The following is a 19,706-nucleotide window of genomic DNA, read 5'->3' as shown; positions in this document are numbered from 1 at the left end:
GAGACCAGCCGCTGATTGGTGTGCGCCCCCTCTTTCTGTTCTTTCTGTTCTCCCTTACATCTTGGGTCCCTTTAACATCAATGGGACCCACCATTTCCCCCGCCCCTTGGGAGGGTTTTAATGAGAGTTTTAATGTTGCACGCCGATAATTTTGTATTGAACGCTGTATTTTAATGGGTCTTTGTATTTTATGGTTAATGGAGCCTATATTATTTATTTATAATTTGCATTTTGTTTATGAACTCCATCTGTTTTGCTGCTGTATTCTATGTTGTGCACCACCCAGAGCCCTTTGGGGGAGAGACAGTATATAAAACCAATAAAAAATAATAAATAAATAAATAAAACAATACTCAAAATTGTACTACTTTACTGTTAATCTCACTGCTTCTGAGAGAAATTATGATAGCTAATGGTTTTGCTTTGATCTCAGTTCCTCTTGCTTCACAAGGACTACTCCTGATCATAAAAAAGAGATGAATGTTGAAATTGCTTTTTGGGGTAGGAGTAAGGGGAAAGGCATCACCCATTTCTGTAATTCAGATTTCTATCTTTCATACATTAACTTTCCAGGGGATCTGGCAGTGCCCAGAAGTATTCAGCAATTCTGGAAAAGGAACCAAAGATGACATACAACTCTGAGTATGAAGATCTACTAGTGCAACCGTAAACAGAGAGATGTCAGTCTAAACTTATTTTCAGTGGATTTAAAATGGAGTAAGTCTACATAGGCTTATACATAACATCTTTTACTAGCAAGAGCCAAAATCTTGACAGACATAACAAAAACATTTGGAATAATTGTGGAACTTTTGGGAGTGTGTGTCCTTTACCAAACAATAATTCACTATATCTCTACAGTTTGAGGTAAAGCTGGAATTTGTGCCTCTTGACATATCTCATTCAATAGTACTGAGGTTTCAACAATAGATATCTCAAAAGAAAAAAAGTACATGCTGTGCTTGCTAAAAACTATTATCCTGTATCTTTTCTTCTGTTTTTCATTGTTTCTTTTTCAAAATAAATGCGTCTTTCCCCCTCACCCCCAAAAATAAGAATGTATCTTTAAAAATCTCACCATTTCAAGTCAATCAAAAACGATGAAGGATTTTCTTTTAAGTGCTAGAAGAAATTGTGTTTGCAGATGGATACTATAAAGACAAATGGCTACATAAATACCCTTTAAAATGTAAAACTGTTTGACATGAAATTACTATAAAAATAATGTACCAGTAATATACAAGTTGCCACAAGCCTGTACCTACAAACACTAAACCAAATCTAAAAGTAGATCCTCCAACAAGACATTAAAATTAGCTCCAGAAAATAGTTAAACAACAATGTAAGAGGAAAAATGGCCCATTAGGAACTCAACTGACCGGATTGCTATATTTCAAGAAACAGAGGTGATTTGTGCACAGAAGAAATAAAACATCTTGAGAATGTTTTCAGCACTGTTTTGGGAAAGAAGTTCAAACAGCTCTCTCCCCCCAAAAGGTCTTCAAAATGTTTTATTTATCTCAAGCTGTGTTTTTCAAAAATAGCTGGTGATCTTTTCCCTCAGCTCAGGTTGTAGAAATTTCCTGCCTGCTGAATGAAAAGAAAGTGGCAGAAAACACTTTATTTCTCCCAAACCTCTTTCATTTTCACCATTTTGTGTGCAGCAGAGATTCTCTGAAGGTTTCCCATGGAGGTTTCCTCTGCTTGCAGCTCATCTGAGTGTGATTTCCATGCAAAAAGCAGATGAATAAAGTTTGTTTTGCCTAGTGATTCCATGCAAGTGTTGTTTTTCTTCCTTTTTTGTTTTCAGGGGAATGTCTGTGAAGCTACGACTTATCAATTAGAGAAGCTGCAACATGTGCATATTTATGTCGCTGTAGCTTCACAGACATTCCCCTGAAAACAAAGAAAGAAAGAAAAACAACACATGCATGGGATCACTCTTCAAAACAAACTTTATCCATCTACTTTTTACACAGAAATTGCACACGGATGAGCTGCAAGCAAAGGAAACCTCCATGGAAAACCTTCACTAAATGGCAGAGGCAGGAGAATCTCTGCAAAAGCATACCAAATGGTGGGCACAACTCTGTAATTGACCAAAGCTCCGTTGGCGAGCAGGTGGGGAAAAGAACCATTTTGGCTGGCAACACTTGTGTTCTCCACGCTGTAGAAACACAGAAAGCCAAAAAGGATCTTTTTAAAACATCTGCAGGACGTTTTATTTCTGCTGTGTGGAAAGGACCAAAGAATGCCATTAGCCATGGGAACGTACTGGATTGATAAAGTATTAACCCCGAAGAAAGTATGACAAAAGATACAAAAAATGTAACATTAATAGAGTAACATATGCTATTATTTCTAAAAATATGTACATCGGGAAACTCTAGAAATGTTTCTAGGTGACAAATGTCTTTTCCTGAATAAAGATGTACAGATTACCTTCCTTGAATTAATTCTTTCCATGGATTGCAAACATGCACTCATCTATCTATCTATCTATCTATCTATCTATCTATCTATCTATCTATCTATCTATCTATCTATCTATCTATCTATCTATCTATCTATCTATCTATCTATCTATCTATCTATCTATCTATCTATCTATCTATCTATCAAAAGCTAACCATGCGTTTGTTCCTCACGCCCTAACGCGGAAACAGCTGGACGGATCGCCCCCAAATGTTCACATGACGTCCCTTCCCATTGCGAGCAGGTTTTGCACCCCTCACCGGGCTTGCCGGTCACACCGGTGCCCAGTAAAATACACGTTTCCCCAAACCCCTGGCGGACCAATGAGAGGCCACCTAGCCAGGAAGGGGGCGTGGCTTGCCTGGGATAGGCACAGCATGCGCTTGGCAGTGGCACTGACTCCTGCAGCAGCAACACCAACACCAGCAGCAGCCACAGAGCGGTGCACCTCCCTCCCTCGCATTCTCCATTGACAACAGCAGAGCCGGAGAGGAGCGACGGCTTCCTTTCAGGCCGGCGAGGCTGGAAGGATAGCTAGGGAGGGGAGCGGGAGGGGAGTGAATGGAGACGAGCCCAGACCTAGCGGAAGACCCAGCCACAGTCAGCGCCCTCTCCCTCCCTCTCTCGGCGCGACACACGGTAAGCCACAGCAAAGCGTGGCCGGGTCCGCTAGTTTACTATAAAGTAGGAACTCGTGTAGATGCTGAGTGCTAAAGTGGGGAGACATAAAGGCACAATAAGATAATATCTCCATAAAATACTCTTCTACTTTGAAATGGAAATGAAGCCCCACATTATTCAAAAATGCCTCAGATAATGTGTGCTGAAAGCAGCATGCATGCTCTCAACTATTAAGAGGAAGAGAAGTTGACAATAGAGGAACAAGAAAAAGCTGGAACTTACTGCCTAAATGATCATGCGTGAGGAGGAAACTGCCCCACCTCACTGATTGCTTAGAAGATGAAGAGTGGGCTGAGACAAACTTTAGCCAATCAAGTGATTTTGGAGGAGATGGAATTTTGCATGTCCAGCTCCTTCCTTCTGTATACATTTCATGGACAAACCACACCACTGCTAAAGCCATTGTTGGAGAATAGGGTAGCTGAGCTCAGAAGAAATCTTCTGCAAGTTCAAATAACTGATTCATTGTGAGGATAAGAAAGCTGGAGAAAAGCCATTCATCTCACATATTCTCACTTGCACATATACTGGAACGCTCCAGATGCCACTTGCGAGGATCATATGGGGGGCATTCAGTTATCCCTTCTCCCATGCCCCCCTCACCAGCCTCTGCCAGTCAGCCTGCCTGCCTGCTCACCATGACCCACCTGCTCACAACCCACTTGCTCACCACCTGCAGTCTGCCGCTTGCCTGCGTGTGACCTGCTGGCTCACCACCCAACCATTCATGGCCTGCTCACTTAACCCCTGCCTGCAGCCTGCTCGCTTGCAGCCCACTGCCCACTCACCTGTGGCCCACTTGCATGCTGCCCATCCACTTGCTTGTTGCCCGCCTGCCCACTGCCCACCCGCCACCCACCAGAGAGGTAAGGAAAGGGCACCCTTTCCCTCCACCCCTCCCCAGAGGCGAAATTTGGGGAATGAGAATTTCAGAACTTTCCCCAGGCACCATTTTCTGCAGGTATGCCACTGTGACATCAAAAGTGACATCAAAATTATATATTAGTGTCTCAACTCTCACTAGAAACCATCAGTACGGCCTAAAAAAGAGCCCATATTGCATGACAATGTAAGTAATATAACCCCTCTGATCCTTACCTGTCTAGTTTGTGAATCAAGATACTGCAGGATGAGTCTTGTATTCACACTGTGACTCCATGTATTTCCCAGTGCTGCAATCACATAGCCAGATTCCTCATTTCCTTTTCCGGAACAACCTGGAACAAAAATGACAAAACACTGAAGTTACACACTTCAGTTAAACTAAAATTTGTAGAATACTAAAGGTCACTTCATCACGCCTTGAGTTATGTAATTATGGAGACAAGTTATTGTCATCTTACTATTGTACTTGTTTGTGTTTATTATGAACAGCTACTTTTACATGAATTTAAACAATCTAACATGGTAGGCATTTACCACTGTTTACAATGTTTCTACGTTCTATCTCCTATCAGCAAAGTGAGCTTGCATCAGAGCGGAACCTGAAATACATGTGAAATTTGTCCGACTACATCAAGGACGGACATAGAAAAGTTTCATCCTAATTTGCACTCGCAATTTATTGAAGCAATCAATAAGGAACAGCTGTGATCTTGTACAAGTTATTGTCTACAACAGGGGAATGCAATGTTTTTTGGCCCAAGTGTGGGAGAAAAAAATCTACCAGTCAAGATGTTAATGTGCTGGCAAACAAAATGGGGAACTTGAGGGTTGTACTTAGCCAATGATATCTGGAACTAGCCAAGCCCCAGAGGCACTGACAACATCTTAGGGATTCACCTAGAACTCAGTGAGTGGCTGTGTAAATCTGGGATGGAATGATGAGCTTATGCCATGATGGTTGCCTTTTCACACACTGCTGGCCCCAGCAGTGCTTACAAACAACAAAAACCAAAAATAATGCCAAGATTACAATGCTATGAAATTGCAGTGCTCTATATTAAGTAGGAGTATCCAAATACAATTTGCAGGCAATATTATAAAAATACAAAAGTACAATTATACAAAAGACTAATAACATTGTGACAATATAACAATATCCCTCAGTACAAAAAAATGCCTTTCAACATATTATTTGGCCCTTAAGGCTGTGTACAATATCATGCTGGACTGCCTATGCACAATTTTAATTTTCTTCATGTCAGTGCAGAATGATTTCTTTGAAAGTCATATACGCCGCCGGAGCATCCATGGAGAACTAGCATACCAGCTTTTGTGCTAATTTCATCAAAAGACTCCCTCAGCCTACTCCAAAGCTTTCAACTGAAAAAGAAACTCCTCTACTCTTTAATTCTTTTGCAACTCTCTGGCTACTGCCTGGAGTAAATCCACTCTGCAAAGCTAAATAGTCTACTGTTTTTTGTTGTTTGTAGATTTCTATAACCCCCACCCTCTTTGGTTGTATGTAAATAGCCCCAGTAGTGCTGCTAGTGCTTCACTTGCTTGGGTGGAGATCTGGCCCTGGATACCAAACAGCACAGCTGAGTGTGCCACTGTTGGCTCTCTCCTGGCCTACAACATTATACTGTGCAAATAACTGTTTCTTCCTTAGCATTTTATACATGCTAACCCAACCATCTGCATATTGCTTTCTGCACCCAAAAAATGTGTAATCTGTATAAGCTGACTCAAGAAGGAAGGGAATATTGTTGCTCTTTATTACCACAGCCAGGGAGCAGTCAAAGGGGTAAGAGGCATTGTATTACAATACCGTGAAGTTACACGTTTCTTGAAGCAGAGAATGGGCACTGAACTGGACCATTCATCTTACTGCTATTAAGTTCATGCATCCACTGTATTGTATGCAGCACACATTAATTCATGGCAAGGTTGTTGTCTGACTTGTTTGTCGCAACAGCTAATTGCCACTTTGCAATCTTTCTTTCACTCCACTTTAGGAAAAAGCAGCAGTGATGCACCAAACTGCAATCAGTGTTTATGACAAACTTTTAAAACTATAATTGCAGTTCAGTCTGGTAAAAACTAACAATTCCATCAGGCTAACAAATACATATTGGGAAAAATAAAGAGGCTAGTTACATGCACAGTGCATTCTGTGAACTAATTATAGTTAGACTTTTGTAACTCGCTTTATGCGGGCCTTCCCTTGTGACTGATCCAGAAATTGAAGCTGGTCCAGAATGCGGCAGCTCGCCTTCTTGCGGGCGGTTCAGCCAGGGATCATATCACCTCATTCGCCACCTGCACTGGCTCCCAGTGGAATTCTGGATCGTCTTCAAGGTGCTGGTATTGACCTTTAAGGCCCTTCACGGCCTGGGGCCCCCATACCTTCGAGACCACCTTACCCCATATGTCCTGACTTGATCCCTCCGTTCAGCAGAGGCGAACTTGCTGGTGGTCCCCCGCCCCTTTATGATGCGGTTAGCCTCCACCAGGGCCAGGACTTTCATGGCCCTGGCCCCTGCCTGGTGGAACACTCTTCCTCCAGTTGTTAGGGCCCTGCAGGACCTTGGGGAGTTCCTCAGGGCCTGCAAAACTGAGCTGTTCCTCCGGGCTTTTGTGGGAGCTGGCCACTGAGCTGCCACCCCTTCCTGATGTCCATGTACCATCTGTTTCTCTTTGGCTGTATGCCAGTCCCCTCCCAAGGTTAGAACTGGACGCCATCCACCAAATTGTGGGTGGGTTGTATCGCTGCTACTGTTTTTATTGATTTATGTATTTTAATTATATTATTCGATGTTTTTTGTATTTTGGTATTTATTGTCTGTACACCGCTTTGGGGGACAGTGGTTTATAAGTCAAATAAATAGTAATAATAATAATAATAATAATAATAATAATAATAATAATAATAATAATAATAATAATAATAATAAGAAGAAGAAGAAGAAGAAGAAGAAGAAGAAGAAGAAGAAGAAGAAGAAGAAGAAGAAGAAGAAGAAGAAGCAAGGTGGTTGCTATGTTCCCATAATTATAGTTCCCCACCAAAAACAATCCCAAAAACAATCTCCCCACACAGCTCTTAATAAGAGCAGTCTGACAATTATATGGAATCAAACTGTGATTCTCCATTCAACTGGCATCGTGGCCTTTCCATCACATCACTAAATGAGTACATACTAACTCCTACTAGTCAAAACCTGACCCAAGAAGAAGAAGAAGAAGAAGAAGAAGAAGAAGAAGAAGAAGAAGAAGAAGAAGAAGAAGAAGAAGAAGAAGAAGAAGAAGAAGAAGAAGAAGAAGAAGAAGAAGAAGAAGAAGAAGAAGAAGAAGAAGAAGAAGAAGAAGAAGAAACCTTTAATGGCAGGGGAGACACCATGACCCAAGAAAAAAAACCAAGGGGTTATTTTTCCACTATATCCCAAGTTTTCTTTTGTCTGATCTGTCCATCTCTGTCTTATGTCTGATCTGTCCATTTACTCCAATATGGAGATGGAAATAAGCTGGGCTAGGAAATAGTTAACTCACCTAGAATCTATGGGGAGGAAATATATTGTTACCCTCTTGACATCATAGTGCATTCCTTTACAACCCAAGACTCCTACTTATGTCAACAGGTACCTTGCCTGAACAAGGAAGGCAAGTTCAAGGGCAGAGTGATTAGAAAAAAAAGTAGATAAATTACTTTGCCCTTTCCATTTTTGAGGGGGAAAGCTTGTTGCACCAGGCTAGAAAAGGACCTGCCTTGATAACTGCTTAGAAGACTATCTGTGCAACCCATTTTCTGATAACCTCCTGTCTGCAGAGTCACTGAAGCATACTTCATGGTGCAGGGCAGTTAACTGGGTATGGCATAACTTCCTTCTCACTGCATACAAAAGAGAGAAAGAGAAAGAGAGAGAAAATAGAATGCACCTTGCAAGAAAGTGTTCTATGTAAAAGAAAACTGTACTGTAAACCTGCTATAATCTATTTTGTTATAACCCAGAAAGAAACAAACTGGAGAAAAATGATCAGCTTCCCAGAAGACTTCAATTGCAGTGATAGCCAGATACATTGTCCTTCTCCCAGCACTGAATACTAGGAGACAACAGATGTCTCAGGGGCAGGAAATCAAACATGGCAGGAAAAGAGATAAGTATTCAAATAGGCTGCTTAACATTTTTCTGTTATTTCAACTGTAGCATGAATTTTAATAAGCCCATGACAGATAATGAACAATGGTTACTGCATTCAAGCAAACATATCCTGTTCCCTGTTACTTTTCAACCTTAGCAAGCATTTTCTTATTTGGATACTAAGGTCATTTAATCCTAGGAAAGCCAAAACAATATTTGAAAATGACTTTCTAAAAATTTGCTAAGACTACAAAAATCCCTCTTTCAGGGACTCCCCCCTTCATCTGGGAGAATTACAAAAAGGACGCGCCCTCCCCCTCAAAATACTCCTTGTTCCTTGCAATACATTCTGCCCACCTAGCTTTTCCCTTCTCCATGTTACAAAAGGTCAGGCAAATATCTACTATTTCAACACATTCCTTCTCCATCCCCAATATATGGCAGCTGGGGCTTGTAGGAGGGTGTATGCATGATTGAGAAATGACAAACGATTAGAGGTGTATGGGGGCAAATGGCATCCGGAGACAACTCTGTGTCCGGCGCACCCCCGCCCTAAAAGCTGAAAACCCTGTCTTTTAAAGGCAGTGAGGCCGGGGATGGAGCTTGGGATGGGGCCACACCCCGAGCCCTGCCCGCCGTGCAGGCCGAGCCCTGCCCCCGCCCTCTGTGCTTTTACAAATATGTCCCTGGCCAGGAGGTTGGCTTCTGCTCTCCCCAGGCTCTGGGGAGGGCAGAAGCCAAGCTGCAGGGAGCCTGGGAGGGCAGAGCGCTCCCCCTCCCTGGAGCCTGACTCCTGCTCTCCCCAGGGCCTGGGGAGGGCAGAAGCTGAACAGGAGATAGGAGGGGCACCACGGCGGGCGACTGCGGCACACGCCAGTCACATGGGGGGCCTCCAGCGCCCCCCACGTGACCAAAAGGTGTGCGCCAGGGGACATGGGCAAACCACCTCTGAATGTCTCTTGCCTTGGAAACCTTATGTGGTCACCAGTCAGGTGAGACTCAATGGCATTTTCCACCACTACCACTTCCTTTAATTTTTTAAAACTTTAAGAAGTATTAGCTATGGTGCTGGAGTGTCAGAATGAAGTCTATTCTGCAAAATGAAAATAAAAGTGACAAAGTGTTCTTGAAGTGGCAGTGAGCTAAGTTCTCCCTGGCCAGCAGCTTGGACAGTGATTTAGCATTGAGGCTCTCATGTAATATATTCTTGACAGTCTGTGCACTCCCTGGTGAGTAGGTTTGGTGATTTGGTAAACCTGAATCACAGAAAAATCTGGAAAAAGCCACATCAGCTTATTTCAGGTTTTTCTTCTACTGATTTTAAAAAGTGTATTTGAGCTGAAAAAGCTGAATAACATCCTGTTTTTGCGCTTGGGAGCCAGCGGAGAGAGGGAGAGATCTCTATGCTCTGCTGATGCTTTCCAAGCCCTCCGGCGTGGGGAGGGATAGCCAGATCCTTCATGTGGCACTCAGCAAACTCAGTGCCACATGGTGGATCTGTCCCGCTCCCAAGCCTCCCAAGTGTTCTGAGAATATGGTTTTTTTCAGTAATAGTCAAATAAATCTGATGGATATGCTGGGAGATGTTGTTTTCTTTGAAGTACAAGGCAGAAACATTCAGAACCAGAATCCATGCTATGTAGGCTTTTTCCTACTCTACAAAAATTCAGTGGTACCTTTAAAAGCTATTTTTACTGCAGTATGAGAGTCAGACTTAATTTCCTCAGGGGCCATGAGAGAAAGAAAATAACTTTCCACATTTTTATGGAGATAATTACAGTAGAGGAGGGGGGAAAGAAGAATTGAAAAATTCTTATAATTTATCGCACACCTGATATAATTAGCTATGTTGAACAGTTCACACATAAGGGATGATGATAGTCCAGATTCAAACCTCTCTCTCTTATCATGTCCTGTAGTGAACATAAATGAATGAACAATAAACTGAGGTAAACAACAAACTAAGGAAAAAGTGTTCTGAAAGTAAAGAGTTATGGTATGATACATTAGAACATATCCATTAAAGGCTGTTGTTGCACAGTCAAAATACCCCGAGGTGAGCACGGAAAATATCCCTGTGCAACCGGGAATTCCGTACGGCTCCCAAAGCTGCACAGGGTCTGTCCCAGTGTCGCCCTGTGATATTCACCTTAGTCCAGGATTTTAAAAAATCGCCAGTTTGGGGGTTCTTTTAAAAAATCCTGGTGTGACCCTGTTTGTACCTGTACTGTGCAACAACCAATCAGGAGCAGGACTGGTTTATTTTTCCCACCCAACCACCTGATCTCCCCGCATGATGTCCATTCAAGCTGCCACTCAAAACAACAGCCAATCAGAACGCGGAATGCCGGACAAGCTCTCAGGTGTTTGCAGCTGCCACTCAAAAGCAACAGCCAATCAGAACAATCACTTGGAATATTTTCCTCAGTACAAGCTTTATTTTAAATCAATTAGCAGACCTACTCACTCATTTTCTCCCTCTGACAGCAAAATCTTCTTTAAACCATTAAAAACACAGATCAATTTCTTCCATTCCCACAGCACATACACAACAACAGCAATCAGGAGCAAACCAAGCCCCCCCCCCCCCCGACTTCATTCAAGCTACCATTAAAAAACAACAGTCAATCTGAATGTGGGATGCTGGGCAAGCTCACAGGTGCTTGCAGCTGCCACTCAAAAACAACAGCCAATCAGAAAGCAGGACACTGGGCATGTTCAGACATGCTTCCGAAGTAAATACAGAAGTCTGGCTTATGCAGAGCAATCTGGAGCATTTCCTACTGGTCCTAACTCTGCTCCTGGGCAGAAGTGGGGAGTTGTGCAAAGGGAGAAACAGGGATCAAAAAGTCCAGGTATATATGATCCTGGTACAACTCGGGGGTAATTGTGCTATGCAAAAACAGCCAAAAATGTTTCTAGAAAGTAGATTATGTTGGGTTCTTAGAAAGTGGGGAGGAAGAAAGTATCAGATTACTTTCTCTTCTGAATTCAGTCCCACTGTGAGGAAGAAGGAATGCTTCTTCCCCACACACCCAAGTTCTAGTCCGGACTTGCGAGCTCGGACTTGCGATTCTGGGTGGGCTGGCAGGGATCTCGCCGGCCGCCCGGGGCATCAGCGTGATTGCGGGAGGAGCCGGGAACGACATGAGACGGGGCCAGGGCGAAGCAGTGATGGCAAGGCAGGGGGGTAACTCGGCAAACGGCGGCTTCCATTCGGTGCCATGCGAACGGCACCAGGTAGAAGCCGGCGTTTCTCCCCTGGCCCTCCCAAATGCTGCTTACCTCCGATCGCCTTCTGTCACGTTGTGCAGGCCAGGAGACACGCCCACCCCGGCCAGAGCGATGACCCTGGAGAATGTGACAGAAGGCAATGTGACAGAAGGCGACGGGAGGCAAGCAGCGTTTGGGAGTGGCACAGCCTGTGCGAAGGCTGTGGCGCCGGCACCGCTTCCAGCGGGACCATCCATGCGAACGGTTCCGCGGGGGTGCGCCGGCATAAACTATGCCGACGCACACACACCCCCAGCTCCCGTGCGGAAAGGACCATAATAAAGAATCCTCTAGAACCATGGTGGCAAACCTTGAGCACTCCAGATGTTGTGGACTACAATTCCCATCAGCCCCTTCCAGCATGGCCAATTGGCCATGCTGGCAGGGGCTGATGGGAATTGTAGTCCATAACATCTGGAGTGCCAAAGGTTCACCACCACTGCTCTAGAAGATGATGGTTTGTTTTTATTTCAGAATTTCAGAACTGTTTAGCAGCTCCATCTTTGTCAACATGTCTTTGCATTAGGGATGTCTTCGCTCCAGGCATCAGTGTGTTCATATTCATTCCATTTTGTTTTGAAGCAGCAGTGTGTGTGAAAGAAATAGACAGCACGTAAGGCAGTACTTGGGTTCTTGTGTACTAATGGGAGGGGGGGAGTGAAATGATCCAGCTGTTCTGAATCCTGGCCAGATGATCCACTAAAATGATGCACCAACCCTGAACAAAATGATCAAGTTTCAGTGCAGTGGAGGTAAGAAAGCAGCTGGCAGTTTTATAGCAATAGAGTAGAGCTCAGAGAGTTGCAAAAAAACCCCACAGACCTAACGAATTGATGAGATTTTCTCCCTCCGGTTTTTCTTTTTAAACTTCGGTGGTTTTGCAATAACAAAAAAATTCAGCATCCAACACTCTAGTAACCTCCCATTACTAATGGAAACAGCTGTATTTCTGGTGTTTTGGGGAGACTGATAATAGAGGAGTGGAAGAACATACATGAATGGATTCTCTCCTGACATCAAGAACTCCTTTTCATCAAATTCCCAAATCTTCTCAAGTTTTTTTTGTTAATCTATAAAAAAATCTGGGATTTTTTTTTAACCATAGCTTGTAGAGTTATTTCAGCAAAGCTCCTAATTTCTTCCCTATCACTTTAATCTTTACCTTCTTAGGATACTGCCATCATTCAGTGTTGGATAAAAACCTCATCACTTGCCCTTAGAATGTGTAGTATAATATTTTAAATTAAAATATTTACATCCCTTTTCTTTTGACTTGACAACTTACAATTTTGAATTAAATGCACATACAGTACATTAAAGCCCTTGAATCCCACTCTGCTTTAAATGCTCTAGCAAATAAACAGCCTTACACCACCTCTCAAGACATGTAAGGATGGGCTCTGTCACCTTCTCTGGGAGCCAATTCCACAAGGTGGGCAGCACTGTTGAAAAGGACACGGTCTAGTAGATTCTAAACAGTTTTCTTGACAAAATCCTATTTTCTTACAGATTATTAAATATTATACTTTATATTTCTAGTCCATTTGGACTAGAAAAGACATAGGACATAAAGGTACCAAAAACACTTACTGAAACAACGTTTCTGATTAATTAAAAAACCCCTACATGTTTATATCAATCTTGTAAGAATTCTCTCCAAAGGAGGCAATATAATGATATTGAGCAGATTGTGTGTGGTGTTTGTGGGGGAGTAGAGGGTTAGAACATTAGAATTACATTTGTTTACATCCCCTAAGGCTTGAGTGAGACACAAGAGAGATCTGAAACTGTCAGGGCAAATGAAAACTCTCATGTTCAAAACCTCAGGCAGGGTAAAGCATTTCATTTTCCCACAGAAGCCCATCTCAGCTGTTGTGCTATGTCATTCTTTTGCTGCTGATCACCCATCATGTTGATTTTCCATTTTCCAAATTCGACAAGCTAAAACCTGGAGAACTGACTAAGCCTGTCTTGCAAGCCATGGAAGCAGAACTTCAGGGAAGGCAAAGCAAGAAAATCCAAACGCTAATGGCCCTCTCCCAAACATACTAACCCATATTATTAAAATTCTTAACCATGTTTGCAGGCAGCTAAGTAAAGTGACTGGGGCAGGAAAATTAATTGTTCTGCACATATTGTATTCTGCTGGAAACAGTGCTGAACTGATATCTGTAGAACTAGATTTCTTACCTTATTTCAGTATTTATACGTTAAGATTTCAGTATGTGATAAATTGAGTCTAAGGCCCTTTCCGCACGGGCCATGCGGACGCCCCGTACCGGCAGGAATTCTGCCGGTGCAGGGGTGGGGGCCGTTTGCACAGAAGTGTGCAAGCGGCCCCCGCAGAGGCCGGCGCAGGAGGAGCCGCCTCTTCCCCGTCCCTCTCCCACTCACCTTGTTGCCTTCGTCGCCCTGCTGGCCTCCGTAGACCCGCCCACGCTGCCCTCCGACCTCCAGGGGCCGGAGGACAGCGAGGGAGGGTCTTAGGAGGCCAGCAGGGCGACGGAGGCGACGAGGTGAGTGGGAGAAGGATGGGAAAAACAGCGCATTCCCGGCGGTGCCGTTCGCACCACGCCGCCGGAAATGCGCTGTTGTTCCAAAAACCTTCCTCCTGGAGGGAGGTTTTTGGAGGCAGCCTGACGGCGCCCTGGGGGAGGGGGAGGGAAGCCAGGTCGGCGCTGCTGCGTTTTGGCAGCGCTGCCTGTGCGAACGGCTCCCTGGGGATGGCGTTTTTGCCGTCCCCAGGGCGCCGTCTATGGCCCGTGTGGAAAGGGCCTAAGTGTCAGAGAAAAACCAAACTCTAGAGCAATGGTCCCCAAACTTTTTTCAGCTGCTGCACCCTTGGCTCCCAGGCCAGATCCCACTCAGCTCAATGTCATTTTGGAGTTACAGTTATGTAGCGCCCCCCACCCTACATAACCCTTTCTTGGTATGAAGTATCCTGCAAATCAGAGGCGTAGCTAGGCCAGAGGACTGATTTGGAGAGGACTGATTTGACTTTAATAAGGTTAACATCACTTAATTGCAATTGCAAATTAACTTTGTTGAACACTGTGAATACATCTGCTAAGTAAGCAATGTCATCCATGATTTTTATTAGCTCATCACAAAGAACTGAATTGGATTCTTGGAAGATCTCAACAATTGTGTTTAAAAGTGAATAGAAATGACTCAGGCAGTTTCCTTTAGACAGCTATCTTATTTCTATGTGCAACAACAAATATTCAGAATCTTCATCATTCTACATGCAGAGCTGTTGAAACAGTCGCAAATTGAGAACATGTGCCTTGATTTTATTTACTGCTGTGCTGACAGTGATCAATGAAGTTGACTACTTAAGTTTTTTTGAGACCAGATGTTTGTGGATTATACAGTGCACCAGGTACAGCGTTTTTCAAGAAACTGATGAAGCTACGATGATGACCTACCATCAATGGTGCCCCATCTCTTACACAAGCCAGAACGTTGCTAAGCTGGATGTCTTTCTCTTTGAACAAATTCTCAAGAACCCAAAACACTGATTCCCCTTTTGTATCTGTTTCTTGTTCTCTAGCAAATAATAGCTCTTGAACCAAAGTTTCATCTTTGATGAAACAAACATAAGCAAGAAGCAAAGTTTATTTGCCTAGCAGAGTAGACTCATCTAATTGTAAGCTAAATTCTGTTGCCCTGAGCATGTTGCTCAATGTGTCTTCAATGTTTTCAATAATTTCATTCACTCTTCTTTGAACAAAATTATTACTGAGAGGAATAGCTTTGATCATTGGTTCAGGTTACTTGTGCAAAACTGTGCTTAGCACCTCTTTCACTGCAGGCACAATAAGCTTTTCTCCAATTGTATGAGGTTTATGAGATCTAGCAATCAGCAATGAGATGTTGTATGATGCACACAAAACATAATTGGATTGTTGTGAAGCGCTGGCAAACGTATTTCCCATGGTTTTCTGCTTCTGGAAGTTTTCGCTAGATGTTTTTCAGCTTTATCAGAGTGCACTTTCTTCAAATGTTTCTGAAGTCTGGAAGGTTTCATGGCTTCATTAGAGAACACTATTTCATACAGTAGGCAAACTGATTACAGGGCACAATAGTTTTGTTGTGTATATATGGATGAAATATGTGGATTAAAATACCAACACAGGCTAAAAATCTATTGAACCATGCAATGGAGCAGACATCCACTTTACTTCACAGATAGCTGCAGTGCACACTGAACTAACCCCACAGTCAAGGATGATTTCCATTTTCCAACAAGTTAGAATATAAAGACAATGAGGTTTTTTATTTGTTTGAAATCAAACGGATGGTAAACATTACTACAAAGAATGCATACACCACAGTCTATATAGTCTATGGTTTGTTCCATGCCTTTTAAAACACAGTACAACCTCATGACCCATCATAGTTTTATGCAAATCAGTGTAAACAAACAAAATAATATCTCAGTATTTCAGCAGTGCTGATTTCATGTCTTCCTTGAATTATTAAATTTTTTCAACCACAATTTTTAAAAAACAAATTACAAATATCATTTTTTTAGGCTTGAAAAAGATGGTTAAAGCTACTAAAGGCCGAAAAAAAAAGTTAGCTTGTTTTTGCAATAGAGATTGGGGGGAAGGGGGAGAGAGAGGCAAGGGGGGAGATAGGAGGGTGGGGAGGAACAGTGAGAAGTTTCAAATAGCAACATTGTCCAAAAGGGTGAAAGGGAACAGATGGCCATGGAGAATGCAGACTCAAAGCTCTGAAGAAAAAGGCTACATTGACAGATCTTGCTGTTTCTTATTCAAGCATGAACGCTCTGGCATGGAGAGTTAAGACGATACAAGGAACGACCTCTGTTCCCAGCAACTTGCTACGGGCAACTGGCCTCTGAAGCTTTCTGAGAAAGACAACAAGACACAGACAGAAAAACTGATATGGCAACAAGCCTAGCTCTCAGCTATCAGGGGGGGAAAAATAGAACGGCGAGAAACAGCTGCCTTTTCCTGGCTCGGGAGCTGAGCATTAGAAAGAGCATTTCCAGCCTTTCACATCTTCCTTTTCAGAGCAAGCTACTTCAAGAGGTCAGCCTCAAGCCGCTGGTCTTTGCCCTGAGCTGAGGTGAATAAAAGGACAGATCAGAGCTTGTCTTGCTCACTGAAAGTTGCTTCCTTTAATCACGAGAACTCCCTCCAGCAGCAAACACAAGTATTTCAAACATAACTCCCCAATGATAATGCTTGATATCTTGCATATGAGCGTCATAACATTAGATCTATTGTTCTTTTCTTGTCATGATGTTGAATATATTTACTGCATATATCCAGATTTAAATTTTAGAAGAAAAGGCTCAGAAACCAGGATGTTCAAATGCAATTTACACTTCAAAACATTCTGTGGTTTGGGGTATTTCAGGGAATCTACATGATTTTTTTATATAGTGTCCTGGATACACTAATCCATTGTATCTCATCTCTCATGAACTCAGTTCCTCAACAAAAGCAAAAGAAGTTTCTATGCAGATATACCTTAAGTTTTTTGTCCCTCCTACAATTTCAAAAGACATTTTTCAGATTACTTTTTAAATCCTGAAACATCTACCCTGCCTTTTTATTCTTTTCTTCCACCAAGGAGGTCAGTGCAGCATAAGTGGTTCTCCCTTCTACCTTTTTATTGTCACAAAAATCCTATAAGGCAGTCTACTCTAGACAATCAGAGTGACTGGTTCAAGATCACCCAACAAGTTGCATGTCTGAGTGGAATTTGAATCTGTTCAATATGGAAGAAAGGGTTCAGAATTATTGGTCACAGCTATGAAAACATACATTCAGAGCCAACCTGACCATTCAGTGAACTTAAGCAATCTCATGGACGACCAGTGGTTGAAGAGTGCCAACAGGGCAAAAGGAGCCAGAGGTGGGAATGCTTCTCTCCATACAATTGATTAAGATCAGGGAGCGGAAGACAAAATGGCTGCCACAAAGGTGATATCCTTGGAATTTCTCCTCTGAATCTCCATGATGTGTCATCAGAGAGAGAACAGACAAAATCTAGAGCATTGCCTTCCAAACAATTGGTGGGTGCTAGGAAAGTCAAGAGCTGGGAAAGGTAAGTTGTTTGTCACCTTTGCTCCCTCCTATGCCCACAAAGTTCCAGGGCACCCTGCCTCTCTCACTGATGCCTCAGCTGTCTTTGCCTGTGGGGCCCCGCAAGGAGGATAGTTGAATCAGAGTTGGCAGAACCAGCATGAGAAACCTGGATGCCTCCACCAAAGCACACAGGAATTCAAAGTCACCCATCAGGCTTCATGTAGAGGAGTGGAAAATCAAACCCAGTTCTCCAGATTAGAGCCCACCACTCTTATCCACTGCACCACAATGTGTGAGAGAAGGGAATAGGGATTGTATTTGGACATTCTGACTGGTAAAAGAAATAAAATATTAAAAGTTCATTGTTTTATCTAAACAATAAGTTTACAAGTTTTTTGGGGAATGTGAAGTACCCTAAACTGGAGTTACATTATAATCCTCTCGTGTGTGTGTGTGTTGGTGTTGCAAATCGGGTCTGTCTTCTAAATTTCAGACAGGTGGCCTCCTAAGTATATTCCCACACATTCCATATACCACATCTGCTGTCTAACACAACTTAAGGCCTCTGTAAAAACAGTGGGTATTTGAAAATGTGAGATATACGAATGTAACCGATCTGTTAACAAGTTCTATCTAGACATGAATTCTCTTGCTACTTCCAATGAAGATTTAGGTCAAAAAGAAACTTAGCCACAACAACGTTGCAGCAAGCAATGACATTAGCATGCCACAACAATATTAGTAGCAATCCTCTGGCAATCAACTGGCCCATATGATTTTTACTTGAATCTTTAACAAGTTCCTATTTATATGCATCCATACATACTGTCGATAGAACATTCAAAATCACTGATTGTCTTAGTGAAACCAACAAAGGCCCTAACATTTACAAAGATTTTTCTTTTCCCAACTGTGAAACAACTAATTTTGGAGAATTTTTTAGCTGTTAAAATCTTGAAAGAAACTATTTTAAACAAACCTCTATACTACTGTATTTCACTTCTTTCTACTATTGTAAAGGCTAGAATATTCAAGATTTTGTCCTGCTTGTTTTCTAGTTTTTTCTCCTTGTGTAGTTTCTAGTATTTTCTATTTTCCAGATTTTCTTTTTCTTCTGCAACAAGGAAAATATACGATTTTAAAAAGGAGCAGACATCTAAAGATTCACACGCCAGAAATCAAATATGTATTAATTTAGGTTGCTTTGAAGATGCTCTGAAGATGCCAGCCACAGATGCACGTGAAACATCAGGAGAAAATGCTACTTGAACATGGCCATACAACCTGGAAAACCCACAGTACCTTAATGAAACTTGTAGATCAATGTGCTCCATCATACATAAACAGATCAATTCTGTTCCCTCATACATAAAAAATAAACAAAAGATGGAAGATGAGAGCTGGGACAAAGTTCAGTATGAGGAATTTGGAAATGATGATGTACACCCACAAAACACCTTCTTCATACTAGTGGTGAGATTTTAAAGAACACTTTCACGTGAGTCAGAGGCGTACCAGCCTAGGGACATGGGGATACCCATGTCCCCAGACGCATGCCTTTCAATCAGGTGGGGGGTGTCTCTGGCACCTCCCATGTGACTGAAAGGTCGGTGTCGGTGCCCCGCCCTCCAGGGATGATGGGGAGCTCCACACTCCCTGGGGCCCGACTGCTGCTCTCCTCAGAGCCTGGGGAAAGAGCACTTTCTAGCCTCCAGGACATGGTTTTATAAGCATGGAGGCCAGGGGCAGGGCCACACCCCCAAGGGCAGGGATTGGGCATGGCCACACCCCCCAGGCCCTCACCCATCCCCCCACCAGGGAATCCAATCCTGGATGCATCAGTGACAAGCTTTGACCTTCTTAACATTAGTAAGCATATAAACTGAAAGATGGTTGACAATCAACAATCAGATATGGTATTCTGCAGTTTTGTTCAGTACTGCTTACAAATATAGAAAAACAGCATAAAATTTAAGTTCTGGTCACATACACAATACATATATGAATCCCTTGAAAAATGCATGCCTTGAAAAGCCTCAAATGAGAATCTTTCATGTTATGTCTCAGAATGATGCTACCATGGGTAACATAGCAAAGTCAAATCTAGAAATGCAGACCAGCATAATGTAAATAAAGGATATAACACATTAAAGGGTAAAACAAAGTAAAACAATGGATATGTATCTAAAGG

General features: G+C 42.7%; 1 protein-coding gene across 10 annotated transcripts in view; it reads right to left on the bottom strand.

Moving 5' to 3' along the window:
- The window catches only part of RAD51B (RAD51 paralog B), a 401,339-nt gene that overhangs the window by 224,175 nt on the left and 157,458 nt on the right, over positions 1 to 19,706 (bottom strand). For all 10 annotated transcript variants that reach the window (XR_007243566.1, XR_007243567.1, XM_048485427.1 and 7 more), the window contains exon 9: positions 4,255 to 4,373. Coding sequence is in view for 8 of the 10 variants with exons in the window: in XM_048485427.1 (XP_048341384.1) it covers positions 4,255 to 4,373 (119 nt within the window). In the remaining 2 variants the exon portion in view is untranslated. The remainder of the gene's footprint in view (positions 1 to 4,254; positions 4,374 to 19,706) is intronic.

This window comes from Sphaerodactylus townsendi, linkage group LG02 (assembly GCF_021028975.2).
Source record: "Sphaerodactylus townsendi isolate TG3544 linkage group LG02, MPM_Stown_v2.3, whole genome shotgun sequence".
Taxonomy (NCBI): domain Eukaryota; kingdom Metazoa; phylum Chordata; class Lepidosauria; order Squamata; family Sphaerodactylidae; genus Sphaerodactylus; species Sphaerodactylus townsendi.
The sequence above is the reverse complement of the archived record's forward strand: the minus strand, read 5'-3'. Positions and strand labels throughout refer to the sequence as shown.